We start from the raw sequence: 19,651 nt of genomic DNA on the forward strand, positions 1-19,651 counted from the left end.
GAGAAGTCATGGGATTAAAGTTTGGAAGGAGTTTGGAAACTGTAGGAAGATGTAGGTATGTTTCTTAATACCTAAAAATCAATCATAAAGACATGGGGGGAGAATCTATTTGAAAATATCCGTCACAGGAAACATGGATAAATCTATTCTAACCAAGGCCTACCTGTGCTCAGTTGAGGTAGAGGCATACTAGTACCTAAAGGAACTATTTTCATTTGGGACTTCATGAGGGAATCTTCCAATAGAGTTGAGGCAAGACCTGCCTGAATAAAAAGTTAAAGCAAAGTGATTATAATATCTATCCAATATACACTCAGAGGAAAGTGAAGAGAGGTCTATATGCCATATTCACATTTTTTTCTGTATTTCTAGAGCTCAGATGCTAGCATTCCAGCCCATAAACCAATGGTGCCTTGTAGAACTGTGACGCTGGCCAGCTGACCTGGCTCCCTCAGGTCTATAAAGAACCAGTGTGAAGTGTGCATGTCTAATACATCAGTGACTCAGATCATAGTTGAAACAAAGATTATTTTTTTTCTGCACTCAGTTGAATATGGTTTTTCATCATTTCTTTTGGATATAATTTAGAAAAGGAAATTTCTTTTTTTTTTAAATATATATTTTATTGATTTTATGGATATAATTTAGAAAAGGAAATTTCTTTTTTTTTAAATATATATTTTATTGACTTTTTACAGAGAGGAAGGGAGAGGGATAGAGAGTTAGAAACATCAATGAGAGAGAAACATCGATCAGCTGCCTCCTGCACACCCCCTACTGGGTATGTGCCTGCAACCAAGGTACATGCCCTTGACCGAAATCGAACCTGGGACCCTTGAGTCCTCAGGCCGACTCTCTATCCACTGAGCCAAGAGGGGGGTTGATAGAAAAGGAAATTTCAAAGTCATAACTTCTTTTTGCTGTTTAGCCTTTGTTAAAAAAAAACACCACTCTTCCATATATAAGTGCAATCAACTGAACTGTTGTCAATTTTCTGTCTATTACTTCAGAAATCATTTTAAAAAGAAGCAGTATATTAACTCTGGGTCTTTGAAAAAAGTGATTATTTTTAAAGCATAAAACTTTATATTTTTAAATGAACAAATAAAATTTATTATCTAATAGACTCAGGTTAATTTCTACTCGATTGTTCCTATTTTTTTACATTTTTCAAGTTTCCAAATTTTCTTTTGTGTGTCTAGTAGTTCATCTTTCATTACTATAATAGATATTTTGCTTCTTTGACTTAGAACAATGACTTGTGGGCACATGACACCGTACATAATACCCAAACATCACCGTTTAATTATGACAGAACAAATCTCATTACATTATATATGAACATAAACCACTTTTTGATTGACATCAGAATTCTAGAAGCAACTGGTGGAATCAGAAATCGTCTCTGGACTTGAGTTTTTTCCCCCCTGAGGGATAGTTTGTAAGGGTTGGCAGAAAAGTTCGGGGGGGGAGGGGGGTTGATCATATCATTAAAGGTGATAATGAATTTGTTTCTATTTTTTAAATCAATAAAATAATTTAACTGTGTTTCATTTGAAAGCCTCCAAGTTTATGGGCATCTGGTAAGGCTCAGATGCCTGTGGCCCGCCGTCCCCCAGCGAAGGGCCCCACTGAACAGTGCTAGCTGCTGAGGTGGCTTTGACCCTTTCAGTTTTTAACTGTTTGATTTATATTTTTATCTGCTAAAGACAGGCAGTATAATGAGCACGACATTAAGGAATAACCAACAAATACAGCATGTGAAAGTGATAGTTCAGCAACATGAATTTCACCAGGACCGAATTGGCATATTTTTTATGCAGCATATCCAGGTGTTGAGCACTTCAAGAACTAATGTTAACATGAAAATGTAATTCTTATACCTGATTAGGGCTATCATTTGATGGGAATTAAGCTTATATGCATGCAGCTTATTTCAAATAGCAACATGAAAACTTTTTATCATTTGAAAATAAAACAATTATAAAAATAAACCAGTACATCTTTGTAAAGTGCTCAATATATCATTTTATAAAAGCAGTTTTTAATCTGTTTTTCAAGTTGACTGTGTAGTTAAACATCAGTATTCATTTTCATATTTGGTTTACCAATCTGAGTATTCATTTTGAGATTTGTTGTAAAGTCATAATGGTTTTATTTTTCAAATTGTATCTTGAACACTGTGTCTCACTGTTGATATGTGTCTTTATATATGTATTTGGAATATTATTGATTACAAATACTTTAATCATAATTCATGAAATACAAAAAGATTATTTTAAAATTTTTCTAAAGGTGTCCATGAAATTATCAAATACTGAGCCTCAGAGACACATACCTGTGGATAATATATTTGCAAAAAAGATGTTGCCAATTCTAGACAGAGCTAAATTAAGATATCCACGTTAAACAGTGTCTCCAGATGACGTTAATCTAGGCCTTATTCCTGTTTGTTAACAGTAGGTGTCAGGTTGTGGCCTAAATTTGCTTCAGTGACACTGAGACTGGGCTCTTGAAACTCGTTTCTAATAAACTGCCCTGTCACAACGAGGGCCTGGCTTCTCTACCTGTTTTTAAAAATACATACGTAAACTAAGGAGGAGCCCAAGCACATAACCAGCATCCTGTAATCTGCAAATAATCTGTAAAGGTAAGTGACTCAGTCTTCAGTGACTTCCCTGCCAGTACTGCCTGCAGTATCTATTTCAGCTTGTAAAAATCCAGAGATGGGTTTCTGTCCTGGGAAATGACCGCCCACTTTCCTTCATTGGGGGCTCAGAAACTAAATTTGCCGTTGGCTAAGAGCACTCACCGGAATGAAAGGATGCTTTGGACTTGGGAAGCAGCTTTGGACTTGGGAACCAGCTTTGGACTTGGGAAGCAGCTTTGGACTTGGGAAGCAGCAGGCCGAGAAACATCACGGCAGGGTAGAGTTGGCAAGACGTTAGGCGCAGCGATCTCAATCGTCCTTTCCCGGAGCCCACGCTGGGCCGCAGCCTCCTCAGCACGAAGCTTAGGCAGCTGCTCCTCGTTGATCAGATGAAACGAAATGTATACCTATTCACCATCCCTGTCATCAAATAAAGAAGAGCACGCTGACTTTCAAACAACTGCATTTTGCTTTTTCTCTACTTATCAAAAAAGAAGGGGCTGTGCCAGTGTTCGTGTCAAGGGTCTTGGTGTGCCCCTTCACTCCTTGCTGTGACTGCTTTTGCATTTGTTTCTTATGGATGTTGAAGAATGTGCCTTATTCAAATCAGTCGTCTGGTTTTACCAAAAATAAAGTTCCTTGCTTTTCCTCAGTTGACTGATTCTTGATTATATCTCCAAAAATAGCAAGTTTATAGAGATAGGTACGTGGTCATCAATGAAAAGAAAGAAAATTGCCCTCATTTGGCAAATTCAAAAACCGAAGAGCCCTGTGAGGAGTGGTGACCTCGTGGCCAAGAGAAGGATGCAGGGCACCTGCGCCTGGAACCTGCCGTTCTCATTGGGCTTCTCCGGTGCTAGTCCTCCTAATGAGGCTTTTGGCTTTGGAGTTGTTAGCTAGAGCCTGGGAATGGCTCCCAACCTGGGGTGTGCTGATAGGAAATGCGTTCAGTTGCGTGTGGGGAGTGGGAGAATCCAGAGAGTGCTGACAGTTTCTGCCTTAGACTTTTGCTGAAGGAGAATCAGAGCAGAAGCCCTGCAATACCCATCTTGGCCCCTTTCCCCCTTCTGGCTTTCTACCCCCACTATTCTATCCTCAACTAAAAGCAACAACCTACTGACATAGTTCACAGAAGAGCTTTCTACCAAATCTGAATTCGACTTTGAAAACCTGATTTATTTTTTGCAGTTTAGAATAACAGGCCTGTATGCTTAGAGGAAGAATTCAGGGGATGCTGTTAGCAGGGTCAGGCCTCTGCTTTGATTTTAGGATGTTTAGTTAGACCCAGAACACACATCCTCTCAGGAGAGTAGTCCTTCGTTAAGAATAAGGATGCAATTCCCACTGGCTAGGAAACCTCTGGCCCAAGGCAAAACCCAGCCCAGGAGGGTGCATGGGTATCAGGGTGGGGTGGAGTGCAGCGGGGACTGGCATGTACCTGCAGGAGAGCTCCATGTTCCCCCAGGTGGTCAGGTGTCTGTGGCCAGGGCCGGTGAGCCTCGTCCTCTTCTATGGAGACCTGGAGGGAAGGCGATCTCAGGTGCCCAGTGTGAGGCAGCCACCAAGCCTCTGGGCACTAGCTCCTGTGAAGACCCAACTGTCCTGCCCACTGGGCGGGGGGTGGGGAGTGGGGAGAGCTGCATCGCCACCCCCCACCTCCTGTGTTTCGGGCTTCTTGTTGCTGGTGTATGTGTGTGTGTGTGTGTGTGTGTGTGTGTGTGTGTGTGTGTAGAACAGGGGTGAGGGGTGGAGTGGTTGATGACAGGAAACACAGGAAGGGTGGGAGCCAAGTGCTGCCCTTGGGGCCTGGGCAAATCCTCCCCCAGGGACCAGCCACCCTTGGAAGAGGACCCCCTGGGGAAGTAGCTCACCTGTGATGCTGGGGTCTTCTGGAGAGAGGGGTGCTGGACTGCGCAGCCAGGCTGCCCGCTGCCCACCATCTGCAGTCAGGGCTCTGGGTGGCCCGAGGAGAGCATCTCGCTTTCTCTCTCACACACACACTCCTGGACACACATGCAGACCCACGTCCCCCCCTCTCACCCCCTGAATCTCCCTCTCGCACACAAAGCTGTTTCCTGGTTCTCTGGCCCTCACCCCCACTGCTCCCCCTCTGCCGGGGTCAGAGCTGAGGGTCTGGTTTTCAAAGTCTCTTCTCATCCTGAGGAGCCCCATCCTTGGCAGGCAGGGCTGCATTTACCTCAGGGAGCAGCAGCTAGCGACACTGCAAGTCCCCTTTCCCACAGCAACACGTCTCCCTGGACATGAGCTGGGACTGAGGCAATGGGGCGGGATGGCAGGACACATGGAGGGGGTGTGGGTAGGGAGGAAGGGGGTGGCCAGACTTGTTAGCATGGAAGCAGGAGGGGAAAGGAAGCTGGTGGTCGCCTTACATCCGTGCCCAGCTCCCCCGGCGAAGAACGGAGGACCCTGTGGGATTTCTGTTTCAAACTCCTCATTTATTGACATTCACTTGGTTGTGACTCCAAGTTATCAAAGACGCAGGAGAAGAACCCGCAGCAGGAGCAGTGGTGGAGAGAGGATGGCAGGAGGACAGGGTGCTCCCAGCTTCTCCTCTTCCTGTTTAGGGTGCAGCTTGGAAAGTGTCCAGATAGTGTCCCATCACAAAAAGTCAGTGCAGTGGAGCGGGGTGAGCCTCCTCCTGCCAGGCGAGGCCTTGGCGGCTACAGGGAGGCGGGCGGGCAATCTTGAGCCTGTGCCCGAGCAGCGTGGGGCTGCGTGTGGGAGAGCCGGCGCCCACCATCGCTCCAATGCCCCCAACACGTTTTCATTTGTGGGTTGACAGGATTTAGGCTGGGAAGCTAAGGAGACAGGACTGCACACGATGGTTCTCACTTGGGGACCCTAATAGATCAGGGGTAAGAGGTGGGTGACCATTGACCAGGTTGTTTTGATTTTTGTGAAGGCAAGAGGTAAGATGACACTGGTTTTTTTGGGGGGTGGGGTGGGGAGAGGGACAGCCCTTGCTCAGGGTGATTGGCAATGGAATTCCAGGGCAGCAAGGCACTGGGCTGGTCGTCGGGATGCGGCAGGGCTGCCAGGCCCAGCTACTCATGTCAAGGGGGTGCACTTGACGCGGTCAGGGCTGGCGGAGGCATGGGGGATGTTAAAGCTGCTGTCCTAAGCTGGTCCCTCTGGTCTCATCACACCCCCTAGGGCTGCCTCCTGGTATAAGAGAAATGGTGCCATCTGAGGTCTCTCATGGGAGAGTCAAACGTGTGCTTTTCACATATAGTTCGAAATGCTTTGCCTGCTCACCCCATGTCTGACTGTGGTCTTTCACCCCTTAGCACGTGTCCCTGCTCACAGGATCAGGCAGTTGGCAAGTGTGTCCAGCTCCTGTGAGGACTGGGGCGAGAGAGTGTGGCTGGCTGGCAGACCTTGGCAGGCAGCCCTCAAAGGGCCCTTGGAGTCCATCTGGGCAAGTCTCAGTCCCCTGGAGGAAATGGGTCTCAGAGAAGATAAGTGACTGGTTCTGGAGCTAATGAGTGACCACAGTGTGGCTCGGCCGAGGTCCTCTGGTTCTCAACCCAGTGAGCCTTGCAGATGGAGATGCAGGGTGACCCGAGCCTGAGCGGTGATGCAAAGGTGTGATGAATTCTCCCCACCTCCCCTCCCCTGGCTGCACCCCGTCCTTTCTCAAATACAGAATCACTATTTCAGCAGAGGGGCCAGCTCCTTTCCTGCCCCACCCTCTGCAGCATTCAGTGCCTCCGGAGTGGGTGGGAGTTGGTTATGCCCTTCAGAGGGGGTGCAGCCACTCCTTACTGCAGAGGCAACTGGAAAACTCATCGGATGCATTCACTCCAACGGAATGAGGCCAAGGCTGAGTTAGAAGTGGGAAGTGGGAGTTGGACTCGGGCTAGAGTGAGAGCCATGAGAGGGCCCTCACCCGGAGACGGGGGGTCGGGCAGCGGAGGGAGGGCAGCAAGCAGAACCCAGCTGCTAAGTCAGATCCCTCTGGTCCTCAGGCGCTGGCCCTGGTGGAACCAGCGGTCTGGCTCTACTGTGTCGTGGCTGCATGACAGAGGAGAGGGGCGATCAGGGCAGCAGTGTCCCCGGGGAGGCGCCTCGGCCTCTTCCTGTAGCAGCCACCTCACTGCTGTGGGGCCTGGTCACCTTGAGCACCCTCTGCTCGTGCTGCCTGGGGGTCAGGTTTTCCCTTCTAGTTGCTACATCGAGACCCTTCCACTCTGCGGCTCCTGGAGGCAGCAAAGCCTGGTGCTGGTGGTGACAGGTGTGTGTGCACACACCAGAGAAGGCACACGCCCCGCGGGACTGTACCCACACACACCGCTCGCTGTGGGGGACCACGGCCCCGGAGACCGTCGGCAGGACCTCACTGGCTAAGCGACTCGAACTCTAGTGACAACTCTTGAGAAGGTTCTCAGTGAGGCAGCTGGTTCCCGAAGCAAAGCAAGGACGTGGGGGGGAGGCAAGGTTAGACAGTCGCTTTTAGGTGCCTTCCTCACAGCAACCTGATGCCTTCAAAGCCAACTCAACGTGTCCACAAGGAAGGGTGCAGTCACAGCTGTGCTGTGGGCAGGAATCAACAGCTATATTTGAGCAGTTACAGGCTTTGCAGTCTCTGACAACCGAAAAGACAAAACTAGATTGTGAACTGGCTTTTGGATTTGTTTTAGCAAGCAAGTCCTGAAGCGGTCCCTTTAACACCATCCCCTTCCTTCCCAAATTCTGCAGGTTTACTGTGCCCTGGCCCCCTGCCCTGTGGCCCCCTTCTCCTTTCACCCCCCAAGGATGCTGGAGGCCTCCAGACCTTTGCACAGCTTTCCTTCCTCTCACAAGACTGGCAAAGCCGGGGGGTGGGGGTGGGGAAGGAGAGGGCCTGGGGGTGCTGGAGTTGGCCCGAGGAACGAGGAACGTCCCCACAGAGAACCCGGCACAGCTGCCATCCAAGCACCCCATGGCTTCAATCCTGGGGAGCCTCCCACTTCAGGGCAAGAAAAGCCAAGGAAACGGAGACAGTCCTGTGGGGTGTTGGGAGGCAGCCGCGGGCCCAGTGCCCCTGACGGAGCGGCGTGTGGGTGTGTGTGGGTGTGTGTGGGGGTTCGGGGTGAGAGGGGTTACACGTCTGTACTAATAGCCCTTGGATTAGTGAAAGCCTCGCGGGCAGAGCCTGGCCACGTCACCGGGTAACTCTGGGGTGCTGCCAGCTGGAGGGACGGGAGGCCCCCCTCCTTGTAGTATGTGGGAGCGAAGGAGAACCTCTCGCTTCCGCCCCCATTGGGCACCATGTCGGCTGTCCGTATGTAAAAGGGGGAGCTGTATGGGGAGCAGGTGGCGCAGTGGCCGGCTGCCACCCCACACGGCTGGCCGCAGGGCTCACTGGTGATGGGCGCCAGGCTGCCTCTGCCGTCCAGGGCTTGGGCGCTGCAGGCATTGCAGGGGGGGCCTCTGGAGGGGGTGGGCAGGTCGTGCTCCTCCTCCTCCTCCTCTGCATCCTCCTCTCCGCTCTTCTTGCAGCAGTAATACTGAGGGGAGAGGCGGAGGGCCCCCTCTGAGTGGCACAGGCAACCATGCCCCTGCTCCACTGTTGATCAACTCAACCCCAGAGACCACGTTCCACAGGTATAGATTCCAGCCTTGCAAAACGTTCCCTTTTCCCTCCCCTGCTCCTAGTGTATTAACTCCAGGCCGTGGCTGGGGAAGCAGGGCAGCAGAGGGAGGGACATACAGTCATACTGAGGACAGGGCTGGGGGCCGCTGGGAGCAGCTGTCAGAGTCCCCTCAGATGGTGCCCTTCCCATCACTCCGGACGTCTCAGCCCGGGGAGACAGCACAGTGAGCTCTCTGGGTGCTCCCTTCTGACCGCCCTCCAACTCCCAGCCCCCTTGACTTGTACTTCCCACAGCCCACAGCTCTGGGCCTTGTCACCCTGAAGTGGGCTCCAGGGTCGGCCCCCATAATGGGAAGTGGTTTGCTGGTGGCTCCTGGCCACGGCCCGGAACTGACCTGGAGCCGACAGTAGCACAGGACTGCGATGATGGAGAGGAGGATGACCGCAGCTAGGATTCCGCCAGTGATCACAACTGTTCCCGCTGTCATCCGCCCGACGCCCCATCCAACTCTGCAGAGAGATGCGTGGAGGTGAGGGCAGCCGCCATGAGCAGGGAGCCCTCCTGGAACTTCCTGCACAGCTGGAGCCAGGGAGGCCCCTCCACGCACCCCCACTACCCCCCTCCCCTGGGCCCAGGGACACCTGGGGCTTCCTGACGACAGGGGTGACAGCCTCACACAGGGGCTTACAGCTGAGGGAGGATAGAGGAGGCCGAATGCTAACGGAGGCATAATTTTGCTTCCTGTTTCTACCCAGTTTCAACCTCCTTTAATTCTCTTTTCCATCTCCTGTCTCCTATCCCCACACCCTCTTAAACTATACCCCTTCCCCCCACCCTGTGGCTCCAAGACACAAAGGAAAATAGCTTCTGTTTGCAATGCTCTAACCAGTGGTTCTCAACCTTGGCTGCACATTAGAATCACCTGGGAATCTTTTTAAAATCCTGATTTCTGGGCCTCGTCCTCCGGAAATTCTGTTTCTTTGTTACTAATGTTGTGGCCTCACCCCATAACAAAGAAACAGAATTTCTGGAGGATGAGGCCCAGAAATCAGGATTTTAAAAAGATTCCCAGGTGATTCTAAAATGCAGCCAAGGTTGAAAACCACTGCTCTAAGCACTCCCCTGGTTATCTCAGTTAATCCTCCACATAATCTTTGGGCTAGTTCTTTGTTTGTTTTTTGTTTTGTTCCATTGATTTTTAGGGAGAGTGGAAGAGAGAAGGAAAGACAGAGAAGAACTTCAATGTGAGAGAAACACATTGTTCGGCTGCCTCCTGCATGCCCCGACCAGGGCCCAGCCCAGGGAGGAGCCACAACTAAGGTACGTGCCCTTGATCAGAATGGAACCCTTTGGTCCATGGGCCACGCTCTATCTACTGAGCCAAACCGGCTAGGGCTGGGCTGGTTCTTAATGATCTCTGTTTCACAGGTGATGAACGAGGCTTTGATTGATTTAGCTGAGATCCCACCCAGCCTGGTTCACCCCATGGCTATTCTCTCAACCACTGCCCTCCGGAGTCCAGACACCAGTGGTCTCTGAGCCCTTGATTCAGGTGGAGAGGACAGGGTCTGAATCTCTAAAATTCTCCCCAATTCTGCCCTGGCTCAAACCCACACTCCTTTTTGGAGGGAATCTCTCCTCTCTTTCCAACTCTGTGGAAAACAAGGGCCAGTTGAGCCTAGAGCAGTGGTCGGCAAACTGCGGCTCGCGAGCCACATGCGGCTCTTTGGCCCCTTGAGTGTGGCTTTTCCACAAAATACCGACTTCTGCGCATGGGCCACGAAGTTTCAATCACACTGTACGTGTGCGCCCACACGTAGTATTTTGTGGAAGAGCCACACTCAAGGGGCCAAAGAGCCGCATGTAGCTCTCGAGCCGCAGTTTGCCGACCCACTGGCCTAGAGGAAGCAGGTAGGTGGCCTTCTGGCTCCGGGAACGTTGTGGCAAGGCTGGGAGACGGTCCTGGCTAATGTGGGTTCACGGGACAGAGGCCAGCTCCATGCGAGGCTGTCTGGCCTCAGGCCGACTCCCCTTGCAGGACACTAAATGGGATTTCCAAGTGCCCCGGCTTCATGGGGACCAAGGATGGTTGTGCCAACAGAGCAGGAGGGTGGAAAAATGACCGTGAGCACTTACGCTCAGTAAGGGAACGGTGACCTGCAAGACAGTAAAAGGGACAGAGATGTTGGAAGAAGAGTGTTACCCTGAAGAAGGCCCCACAGGTTAGCTTGGTCCCTGAGCTCCAACCCACCTCCTCCTGCTCCCCTCACTGTGTGCTCTATCGTCAGGAAGCCTACAGGACCCAAGCCTGGGTCTCCAGCTCTGTCTCCAACTGCTAGTGGACAGACATCTCGCTCGGATGTCCCACTGGCAGCTCGAACTCAGGCTAAGGCATCACCCGCTCTCCACATGGGTCCCCTCTCCGACCTCTTTCTGTCAGTGGTTCACAGAGCTGCTATGGAGGCCCTTGCAGGTTGTTCGTTACTCAAAGGGCACGTGGGGGCGGGGCCACACATTGCTTCTGCTCAAGAAGCCACGCACCACCGTGCTGTGTTCACGTGGAGGAAGGGGCACCTTCTCTTCACCCAAAGACACCATCTGCTCCTCACCATGTGCTCCTGGAGCACAGCATGTACCCCAGCCCTACTTCTAATTCACTCACCCTGCTCACAGTGAGGGCTGTGGACCACGGCATGGGCAGCACCTGGGAGCCAGTTAGAAACACAGCATCTCAGGCCCCACCCCAGGCCTAATGAGGCAGAATCTGCACTGTAACAAGGTCCCAGATGGTTAATTTGCATAGTAGAGTTTGACAAGGCCTCACATGTTCCCCTAGTTGCCCAGATGTTCAAATCCTCAAATTCTTCTAAGGCTCCCCTAGTCTTCTGTTGTTCATCAGTGAAGACACTTTGCATGTCATGCCTGCCCTGGTGCAATGACTTCCTGATCGATTTCACTAGTTTGTCTCTGAGCAGCCCCCACTTTAGCCTTTCATCATGCCCTGATGCCCCTCTCTTCCTCCAGAGCCTTCCCAGCATCACACTGCCTGCAGGATGTTTACCTGGGCAGGAACTTTTAGACCAAACTTCAAAAGCTTTGTCTTGCCCCACATCCCTGCATGCTCACCACCAATTCATGTTCCCCCTCCTCACCCCCAGGGTCCCCCCTACAAGAATCCTCTGCCCGTCAGGCAGGCCTCATTCTTAAGAAGCTTAAAGCCTGGGCATAAAATGACACTTAATGTAGCTTCCAATATGGTGTTTATAGCCTAGTGATGAAAAGACACTGACCACACCTTATGATCTGGTGTAAGACACACAAAAGGAGACATACAGACCAAGGGCTGGGGGAACACAGAGGAGGGGCCACCAAGTACTCGGGGAAAGGTTACAAGGAAGGTGTGAGCGTGAGCAGAATCCTAAAAGCTGAGTAGGAGCTTGTCCAGTAGACATGGTGGAGAGGGCAGGAGTGTGAAAGAACATGGGTGCTCCAGGACCTGTAAGGAACCTGGAAGGGCCTGGACAGGGAGGGGGAGGCATGAAGCTGGACAGTCTATAAGCCAGGCAAGGGATTAACTCTCGGAGATGATGGGGCTCCCAAAGGGCTTTCGGGAGGGGAGTGCATGACCTCGCTTTCTCCATCTATTTAAGTCCTGCCCATATTTGGAGGCTCTAGGAAGCCTCCTGACTGCCCCACCACGAGCTCCCTTTCTGTGCTCCTCACAATGCCTTTCCATGTGCCACTCTTCAAACCCTGACTTGGTAGGACGCTTGTCAACATCCATGTGCGAACATCTTGACTCCTCTACTAAATTATGAGTCCTTTGGGATTAGGGTTGTGTTTTATATTGCTTTGTATCTCCCTGCAGCATTATACACAGTGCCTGGCACCAGCAACTCATCTGGTATAGTATTTCTGGCCGTTATGACTCTGATCCACCACCAGGGGGCAGCAAGTTGCATCTCTCAGCTCACATCCTATATACAGATGTGGTTCAAGACCAGTATAACTGCCCTAACCGGTTTGGCTCAGTGGATGGAGGGACAGCCTGCGGACTCAGGGGTCCCAGGTTCGATTCCGGTCCGGGGCATGTGCCTTGGTTGCCGGCATATCCCCAGTGGGGGGCGTGCAGGAGGCAGCTGATCGATGTTTCTCTCTCATCGATGTTTCTAACTCTCTATCCCTCTCCCCTCCTCTCTGTGGAAAAATCAATAAAATATATTAAAAAAAACACAAACCAGTATAACTTTGTCCAGGTACATGGTGGTCCATGCTTCAAGGGTTCACTGGACATTTGATGTGGGATGAAGCTCAGCTTAGGAAGGATTTGTGTACCTTCACATTTATGTACCACCGAGGGCCGCTTAAGAGACACAGGCCTGTGGAGTGAACTGAAGTTGGGGGAGGCAGCAGAGACCCACTCTGCTGAAAGTTCTGCCCTAGTCCCCTGGGGTGTGCCCGGCCTGTTAGGAGACAGGGGATTGTGATGCCTTATGAGAACAGTGCCCTCCCTCCTGCTCTCCATGCCTGGCCTCCCTTCTTTCAGTACCTTGAAGGCTGTAGAGCAGAAACGATTGGGGGTGGGGGGGAGAAGATGGCAATGAAAGCAGTCATGGGTGTGAAGGCCCATTCAAGACCCAATTTTACCACTTACCAGCCACGCGAGCCTGGAAACTGACCACCTTTCTCACTTGTAAAAGGGCAATTAACCAAAAACTCAGTTTACAGGTTGATTCTGAGCAAAAAGTAAGATTCATGTCTGCGAGGGCCCCTTGTAAACGAAAAGATCCTTAGTTGTGGGGGAAAGGAAGACCTAGACATTTTGTGGCTGCTTAAGTCTGGCCTTACAATCATAAACCAAGAAGGCATGCAGTGAGCTAGCGAGGCCCCAGTCGGTTTCCCTGAGGGCCCAGAGCTAATGGTACAATTTAGCATTTAAATTTCCACATCCAGTGGCTCTCTATTACTTCAGATGGGCTAATTTTCTCTTTGTAACTATATGCAAATGATAACAATAACTCAGTACATCTAAATAGCACTCTACAGTTTACAACATGCTTTCATCTGGGTCCTCTCCTATGATGGGCAGGCTCTAAGGCCCCAAATGAGCCCTGTGTCCTGTGCACTCCTCTGCCCATCAGGCTAGGTGTGACCTGTGACCTCTTCCACCCAACACAATACAGTAAGGTGATGGGATGTCACTTCTGTGAATAGATTATATAAGATTCTGGCTTCCCCTTCTTGCTGGCCAACTTTCTCCCTTGCTGGTTTTGACACAGTAAGTTGCCATGTTGAGGAGGCCCATGTAACAAAGAACTGAAGATTCTTCTGTCCTTCAGTCCACTGGACAGAAGGAATGGAGGCCCTCAAGCCAATGGCCCAAAAGGAACTGAATAATCACATAAGTCAGAGTGGAAGTGGATCCTTCCCCAGTTGAGCTTTCAAATGAAAATGCAACCCCAGTGGACACCTTGAATGCAGCCTCATTTCAGACCCTGAAGCAGTGGACCAGCGAGCCACGCCTGGAGTCCTGACCCACAGGAACTGTGAGATCATCAATGCGTGTTGTTTTAAGCTGCTCAGTTTGTGGTAGTCTGTTATGTAGCAAAAGAGACCTAACACCTCTTTTGGACCGTACAAAAACTCCACACACGAGGGGAACCCAGGCCATCACATGACTTGCCCGGTCATACGACAGCAAGAGTCTCAGTGATCTCCCAAGGATCCCTGCTGTGGAGTTTCCTTCATACCAGCCTCCTCCTGAGGACAGGAGAAAGAGGTCCCCTATTTCCTCCCAGGGCCTCACAGATCTGGACAGAATGGATTCAGTGGGGGCCAACTCAGGGGCTGAGGGCAGCCAAAAAGGACAGACCTGTTGCCAACTAAATACCCCGAGGCTGCCCTCTGTGACCAGGACTCACTGGAGCTCCCTCCTCACTAACACTCCGCACCTTGTTTTTTGGGGGAGAGGGTTGGCCTGAGCCTCACACTTACCTGAAACACCTGGGGCAGCGACGACTCAGTCAAACAGGCTGAGCCTGAGCAGACAGTGGTTGGGGCTGCGTCATGGCCAAGGGCATCAGTCCCTGTTGGAGAAGAGAGGGGGAGGTCAGTGAGAGCTAGAGGGGAGGCTGAGAGGATAGACAGGCTCACTCTGGCACCAGGTTGTGACCCCAAGACTCTGGAGTGGATGTCCCCAAAAGGGCTTCCTTCTTGACCTCCGCAGCTGCCTTGGTTTCTGAGGTCCGCGGCCTAAGAACCCGAGGCCACGTTCTATCTCAGTGCCACTGTCCAGAACCCTCTGCCCAGAGCAGCAGCAGGGCGCTGGGCAGGAGTCCCTGCCTGTTCTTGGAAGTGAGGCTCCGTGGGGGAAGAGTTCTGCCTCATGCTTCCCTGGAGAATTCTGACCCGTCTGCTGGTGCGGTGTCCTTGTTGCCTGCACAGATGATACCTTTCTCAATGGCCCTGAATTCCTCTTTCCCATTCTCTCCTCCATTCTCCTCTGGGCCTGTCCACATTCCCGTAAGCTGCACACTCCTTTCCCTTTCTTTGATATCCCGGCACCCCTCAGGCCAGCATAGCCACTGGACCATTGGATGAACAAGTCCGACAACATGACAAGATCATTATGTGACAACAAGATCATCATTCTGGCATGCTCACGGAGGATGGAGGAGGCAGGATCCAACGGAAACATTTAGAAACCCAGTGTAGACTAATTAGTGGGGGTTCCTTCAAACCAAAAATTTTTAAACATCCTCTCCACATTATTTAGAGGAGTATGAGCCTTACACTGGGGATGGGGTGTGGGAGAAGAAGGACGCTCTCTGGTGGTGACGCCCCATCCTGCTCACCGACCTAAGCAGGGCAGGTCCCACTGGGTGTGTGTTTGGTTGGGGAAGGAACCCAACCATTAACAGGATTGGCAAAGCCGCCTTCTTTGGGGACAGAGCAGGTCAGGAGCAGGGCTCCAGGAGGAGACAGATGGTCACCTACAGAGTTGCCCCATCCCTGCCTTCACCTCCCTTCTAGATCTAGGCTTTAATACCGTCACCAGCCCCTGCCTTGGGTGTACAAAAACTCAGGTTTTCTTTTCTCAAAAATGTTCTCACCCTCATTAAAATGGAAGCCATATGGAGCTGGATGCCAGAGCAGGACTCATCCTCCCTAAGTTTTGATTGAGTTGTGAGTTTGGGATGGGTCCCTCTTCCCGGGTTATGCGCAGAAGACTGGACATGGGGAGGTCAGAACATCTGTTTTACGATCCATGAACCCTTCACTCCACTTTGCAAAATACAAATGGGTCAAAAACTTGGTGAGGAAGATTTCCTTCGCAAGAACTGTGGCTGAGCCATGAATCCCTCACTCCAGGCCCCAAGGGAGGAGGGCTGTGGAGCTGGCCTGGGTGGCCATCTTGAGTCCTGTCCAACAGTGCCACCTGGAGGCCTGAGAAGACCCCAGCTGATGAGGCTGGAGGTGACCTCCAGAGGCCCAGGTGCTGGGCAAGTTGTAAGGGACACCTGGGGTAAGGGAACTGCAGAAGTGGGGGGCCAGCAGGGAACCTCAAAAGAGCCCACAAGAACATTCACAAAAGCAAGAGCCATCTTGAAGCATCTCCCTGGTCTCTTAGAATTTCCATTTCAATTCTGGCATTTAGACCGGCAGCTTGGGGGTGGGGTGTAAGAGGGAGTGTAGATAGCAGGTGGACATGGCCTGCCACCCCACCTGCTTCCAGACTGAAGCAGATCCAAAGTGGAGGAAAGAGGAAGCCTAACACTGTCAAATTAGGAGTGGATTTTTAAAAAATATATATTTTGCCCTGACTGGTTTGGCTCAGTGGATAGAGCGTTGGCCTGCGGACTGTAGGGTCCCGGGTCTGATTCCAGTCAAGGGCATGTATCTTGGTTGCAGGCACATCCCCAGTAGGGGGTGTGCAGGAGGCAGCTGATCGATGCTTCTCTCTCATCGATGTTTCTAACTCTCTATCCCTCTCCCTTCCTCTCTGTAAAAAATCAATAAAATATATTTAAAAATATATACATATATTTTTATTGATTTCAGAGAGGAAGGGAGAAGGATAGAAACATCAATGATGAGAGAGAATTATTGATTGGCAGCCTCTTGCACGCCCCCTTATGGGGATCAAGCCCACAACCCAGGTATGTGCCCTTGACCAGAATCAAACCTGGGACCCTTCAGTCTGCAGGCCGATGCTCTATCCACTGAACCAAACCGGCTAGAGCAGATTAGGAGTGCTTTGATTACTACTCATTTTGATATAATTTCTGAGTTGAGATGGCATCTGTAACTTGGAGTGCCTATCTATATATATAAAAGCCTAAGCTACCGAACTACTGGTTGCTATGATGCACACTGACCACCAGGGGACAGATGCTCAACGCATAGGATCGGGCTCCCTCCTATCTGAATTGGGCCTGCAGGTATCGGGCTGAAACCGGCTATCCAACATCCCCCAAGGGGTCCCGGATTTCGAGAGGGCACAGGCCAGGCCGAGGGACCCCACGGATGCACAAATCCATGCACCGGGCCTCTAGTAAGACTATAAGAGTGGATGAAAAAGCAATGAGATTGGCCCAAGTTTTTATCTCAGGGCAGGGGAAGATTTCTCCCAGTAAAGTGATGGCCTGGCCGGCATGGTTCAGTGGTTGAGCGTCGACCTATGAACCAGGAGGTCACAGTCAGATTCCTGGTCAGGGCACATGCCCAGGTTGTGGGCTGGATCCCTAGTGTGGGGCATGCAGGAGGAAGCTGATCAATGATTCTCTTTCATCATTGATGTTTCTCTCTCTCTTTCCCTTTCTCTCTGAAATCAATAAAAATATATATTAAAAAATAAAAGGATGCTTGAAGAAAACAAAGTTGCTTTTTGAGGACAAACCATGCAATATGCTTGCTTAACATGCCAGTTAATTATAGAAAAATTATCCACAGAAATGGGAAAACTCTAAGAGAACTGGATCAATATTTTTATTTTCTAGATGAAGAAACCAAGTTCAGAGAGCAAAGGTGACTTACTTAATCACACATAGCAAGATAGAGACAGAGCAGGACAGACACTGGGAGTGGAGCCAGGGCCCTGCCGTTAAGGATGCTGTCTCTCTTTCTGGAAGATCTACATGTATTTCGCCAGGAACTAAGGTGTCCCCTAGAGTAGGGTTTCTCAAACTAGCTGATGGTAAGAATCACCGGAGCCATGTGTTAAAAAAACAGAGACTCCAGACTTCCTAAAATAACATCTCCAGGCAGGGGCCCCAGAATCTGTGCTTATAACAGGGCTGAGGCTTATCATCTATCTGGTCCTTTGGGGAACGGTGCAGGGATAAAGGTCTCTGGGAGGATTTCAGGCTGGAGGCCCAGGGATGGTGGGTGACCTTGCAGAGCCTGCAGCTCATAACAAGAGTGGCACTGGATTCTGCGTCCTTGGGGTGAACGGGCCAGAAAGTAGCAGAAGGGAAGAGAACCAAAGGTACATGGGACCCTGTGAGGGATGGAGCCAATAAAGAGGTCAGGACAGGACCTTAGAGGCCATTCTTCTAGTGGAGGCTGGGGCACATTAAAAGCCCTGAAAGAATGTGTTGGGAAGTAGGTTTCCCACTCTGCAGGCCGGGGTCTGTGCTCTCTCTGAAGGGTCCCTGCCCTCAGTGACTTCATTGCGCTGAGGCAGGGTCACCTACCTCACTGCCTGGGTGAACGCAGGAAGGAAACGCCAGCCGCAGCTGGCACCAGCACATGTAATTAATGATGGCCGTCCCCTGCTCCCTGCCCGGCCCCCTTAGGAGCAGAGGTTAATTGAGTGGGGCATAAGCTCTGGCTGATCTCAATTTCTTCTGATGCAATTAAACCTTCTCCAATCATTTATTAGCTCATGAAATTGACACAGCAGGTTAGCAGCCCCAGGAAAGAAAAAGAGGTTTTTTTTCCTTGTTACCTGTCTTCCTGGACAGCAAGCCTAAGGCAAGCCTGGCAGAGGGTATGGGAGGAAGGGGCTCCTTTTACTTTGACTGGACCTATGGCCGTTACCAAGCCCCGACCCCTAGGATGAAGGTGTGAGGGGTTGGTGGTCAGATCAGTTCCTTTGCCCCAGATGAGCAACTTCAGCTTTAAAAAGCCCTGTGCAGTTTGAGAAGGGGCCTAAGAGATATGAGGAACTTTTGCAAATCATCAAGGTGGAAAAAAGAGCCTTAGTATAGTAATGGGCCATCGCAGGTGGATTATAAAAGCAGAAACCCAAAGACTAACAAGAAAATGAAGTGATGCCCAAACTCAATAGTAATCTGAAAAACACAAATTGAAACCAGAAAGAGCTATCACTCTACATAGGTATGACTGGCAAAAATGAAGAAGCTGGATAATGCCAAGTGTTGACACAGATGTGGGAATTTAGAGGCACTGCCAGTTAGGGTATAGCTAGGGCAGCTGTTGAGGGAGAAACCAGGTACTACTTGGTCATATTAAGTTCACACATATCCCATAAAACAGCAATTCTACTCGTGTGTCTGTCCCCAAAATTTCTCAACACATTCATAAGGGGAAGTCAAAATAAAAAATGGAAGAGGAGATGTTACAAGTGATACCACAGGAATACAAAGTGTCATAAGAGTATACTATAAACAACTATATTCCAACAAATTGGACAATCTAGAAGAAATGGAGAAATTTATAGAAACATACAACCTACCAAGACTGAATCATGATGAAATACAAAATCTGAATAGATCAGTAAGGAGACTGAATCTGTAATTAAAAACCTCCAACAGCCTGGCCAGTATGGCTCAGTGGTTAAGCATCAACCTATGAGCCAGGAGGTCAGGGTTTGATTCCGGTCAGGGCACATGCCTGAGTTGCGAGCTTGATTCCTCAGTGCAAGAAGTGTAGGAGGCAGCTGATCAATGATTCTCTCTCATCACTGATGTTTCTCTCTCTCTCCCCCACTCCCTTCTTCTCTAAATCAATAAAAATATATTTTAAAAAACACACACAAACAAAAAATCCTCCCAACGAAGTCCAGGATCAGACGGCTTCACTGGTGAATTCTACCAAACATTCAAAGAATACCAACCTTCTCAAACTCTTCCAAAAAAATAGAGTAGAAGGGAACTCTTCCAAACTCATTTTATGAGGCCAGCATTATCAACCAAAACCAGACAAGGATGCCACAAGATGGATGAGATGAAGCTGATGGGAGCAGATTGATGGTGAACCCCAACAATGATCCCATAACAGATGGCCAAAAGGACATCCAAAACAGTGGTTTTCCTACCAGAACTCTGGCATAATCCCAATATCAGAGGCACTGAACGCTGGGAAAGGAGCTGGCGTTGGGCCTTGAACTTGGGCCTTCAGACTACTAGCTGAGCCAGCTTCTCCCCATACCATCTGAGCT

At 50.3% G+C, this 19,651-nt stretch overlaps 1 protein-coding gene and 1 long non-coding RNA gene across 4 annotated transcripts in view; both read right to left on the reverse strand.

Annotated features, from left to right (window-relative positions):
• Positions 1-2,665: 2,665 nt before the first annotated feature.
• LOC106723707 lies at positions 2,666-3,296 on the reverse strand. The gene is made up of 2 exons (XR_001359419.1): positions 2,893-3,296; positions 2,666-2,853 (listed from the first exon to the last, which is right to left on the reverse strand). It is a non-coding gene; the product is annotated as an uncharacterized LOC106723707 (long non-coding RNA).
• A 1,435-nt stretch (positions 3,297-4,731) lies between these two features.
• The window catches only part of FAM163A (family with sequence similarity 163, member A), a 60,099-nt gene continuing 45,179 nt past the window's right edge, over positions 4,732-19,651 (reverse strand). For 2 of the 3 annotated variants that reach the window (XM_014528374.1, XM_005880247.2), the window contains 4 exons: positions 14,242-14,333; positions 10,384-10,404; positions 8,642-8,756; positions 4,732-8,160 (listed from right to left, as the gene is read on the reverse strand). In XM_014528374.1, coding sequence (XP_014383860.1) covers positions 7,753-8,160; positions 8,642-8,734 — 501 coding nt within the window. In that variant the 5' untranslated portion in view covers positions 8,735-8,756; positions 10,384-10,404; positions 14,242-14,333 and the 3' untranslated portion in view covers positions 4,732-7,752. The remainder of the gene's footprint in view (positions 8,161-8,641; positions 8,757-10,383; positions 10,405-14,241; positions 14,334-19,651) is intronic. The other variant, XM_005880246.2, reaches the window with a different exon arrangement.

Source organism: Myotis brandtii, unplaced genomic scaffold, assembly GCF_000412655.1.
Source record: "Myotis brandtii unplaced genomic scaffold, ASM41265v1 scaffold630, whole genome shotgun sequence".
Classification (NCBI taxonomy): Eukaryota; Metazoa; Chordata; class Mammalia; order Chiroptera; family Vespertilionidae; genus Myotis; species Myotis brandtii.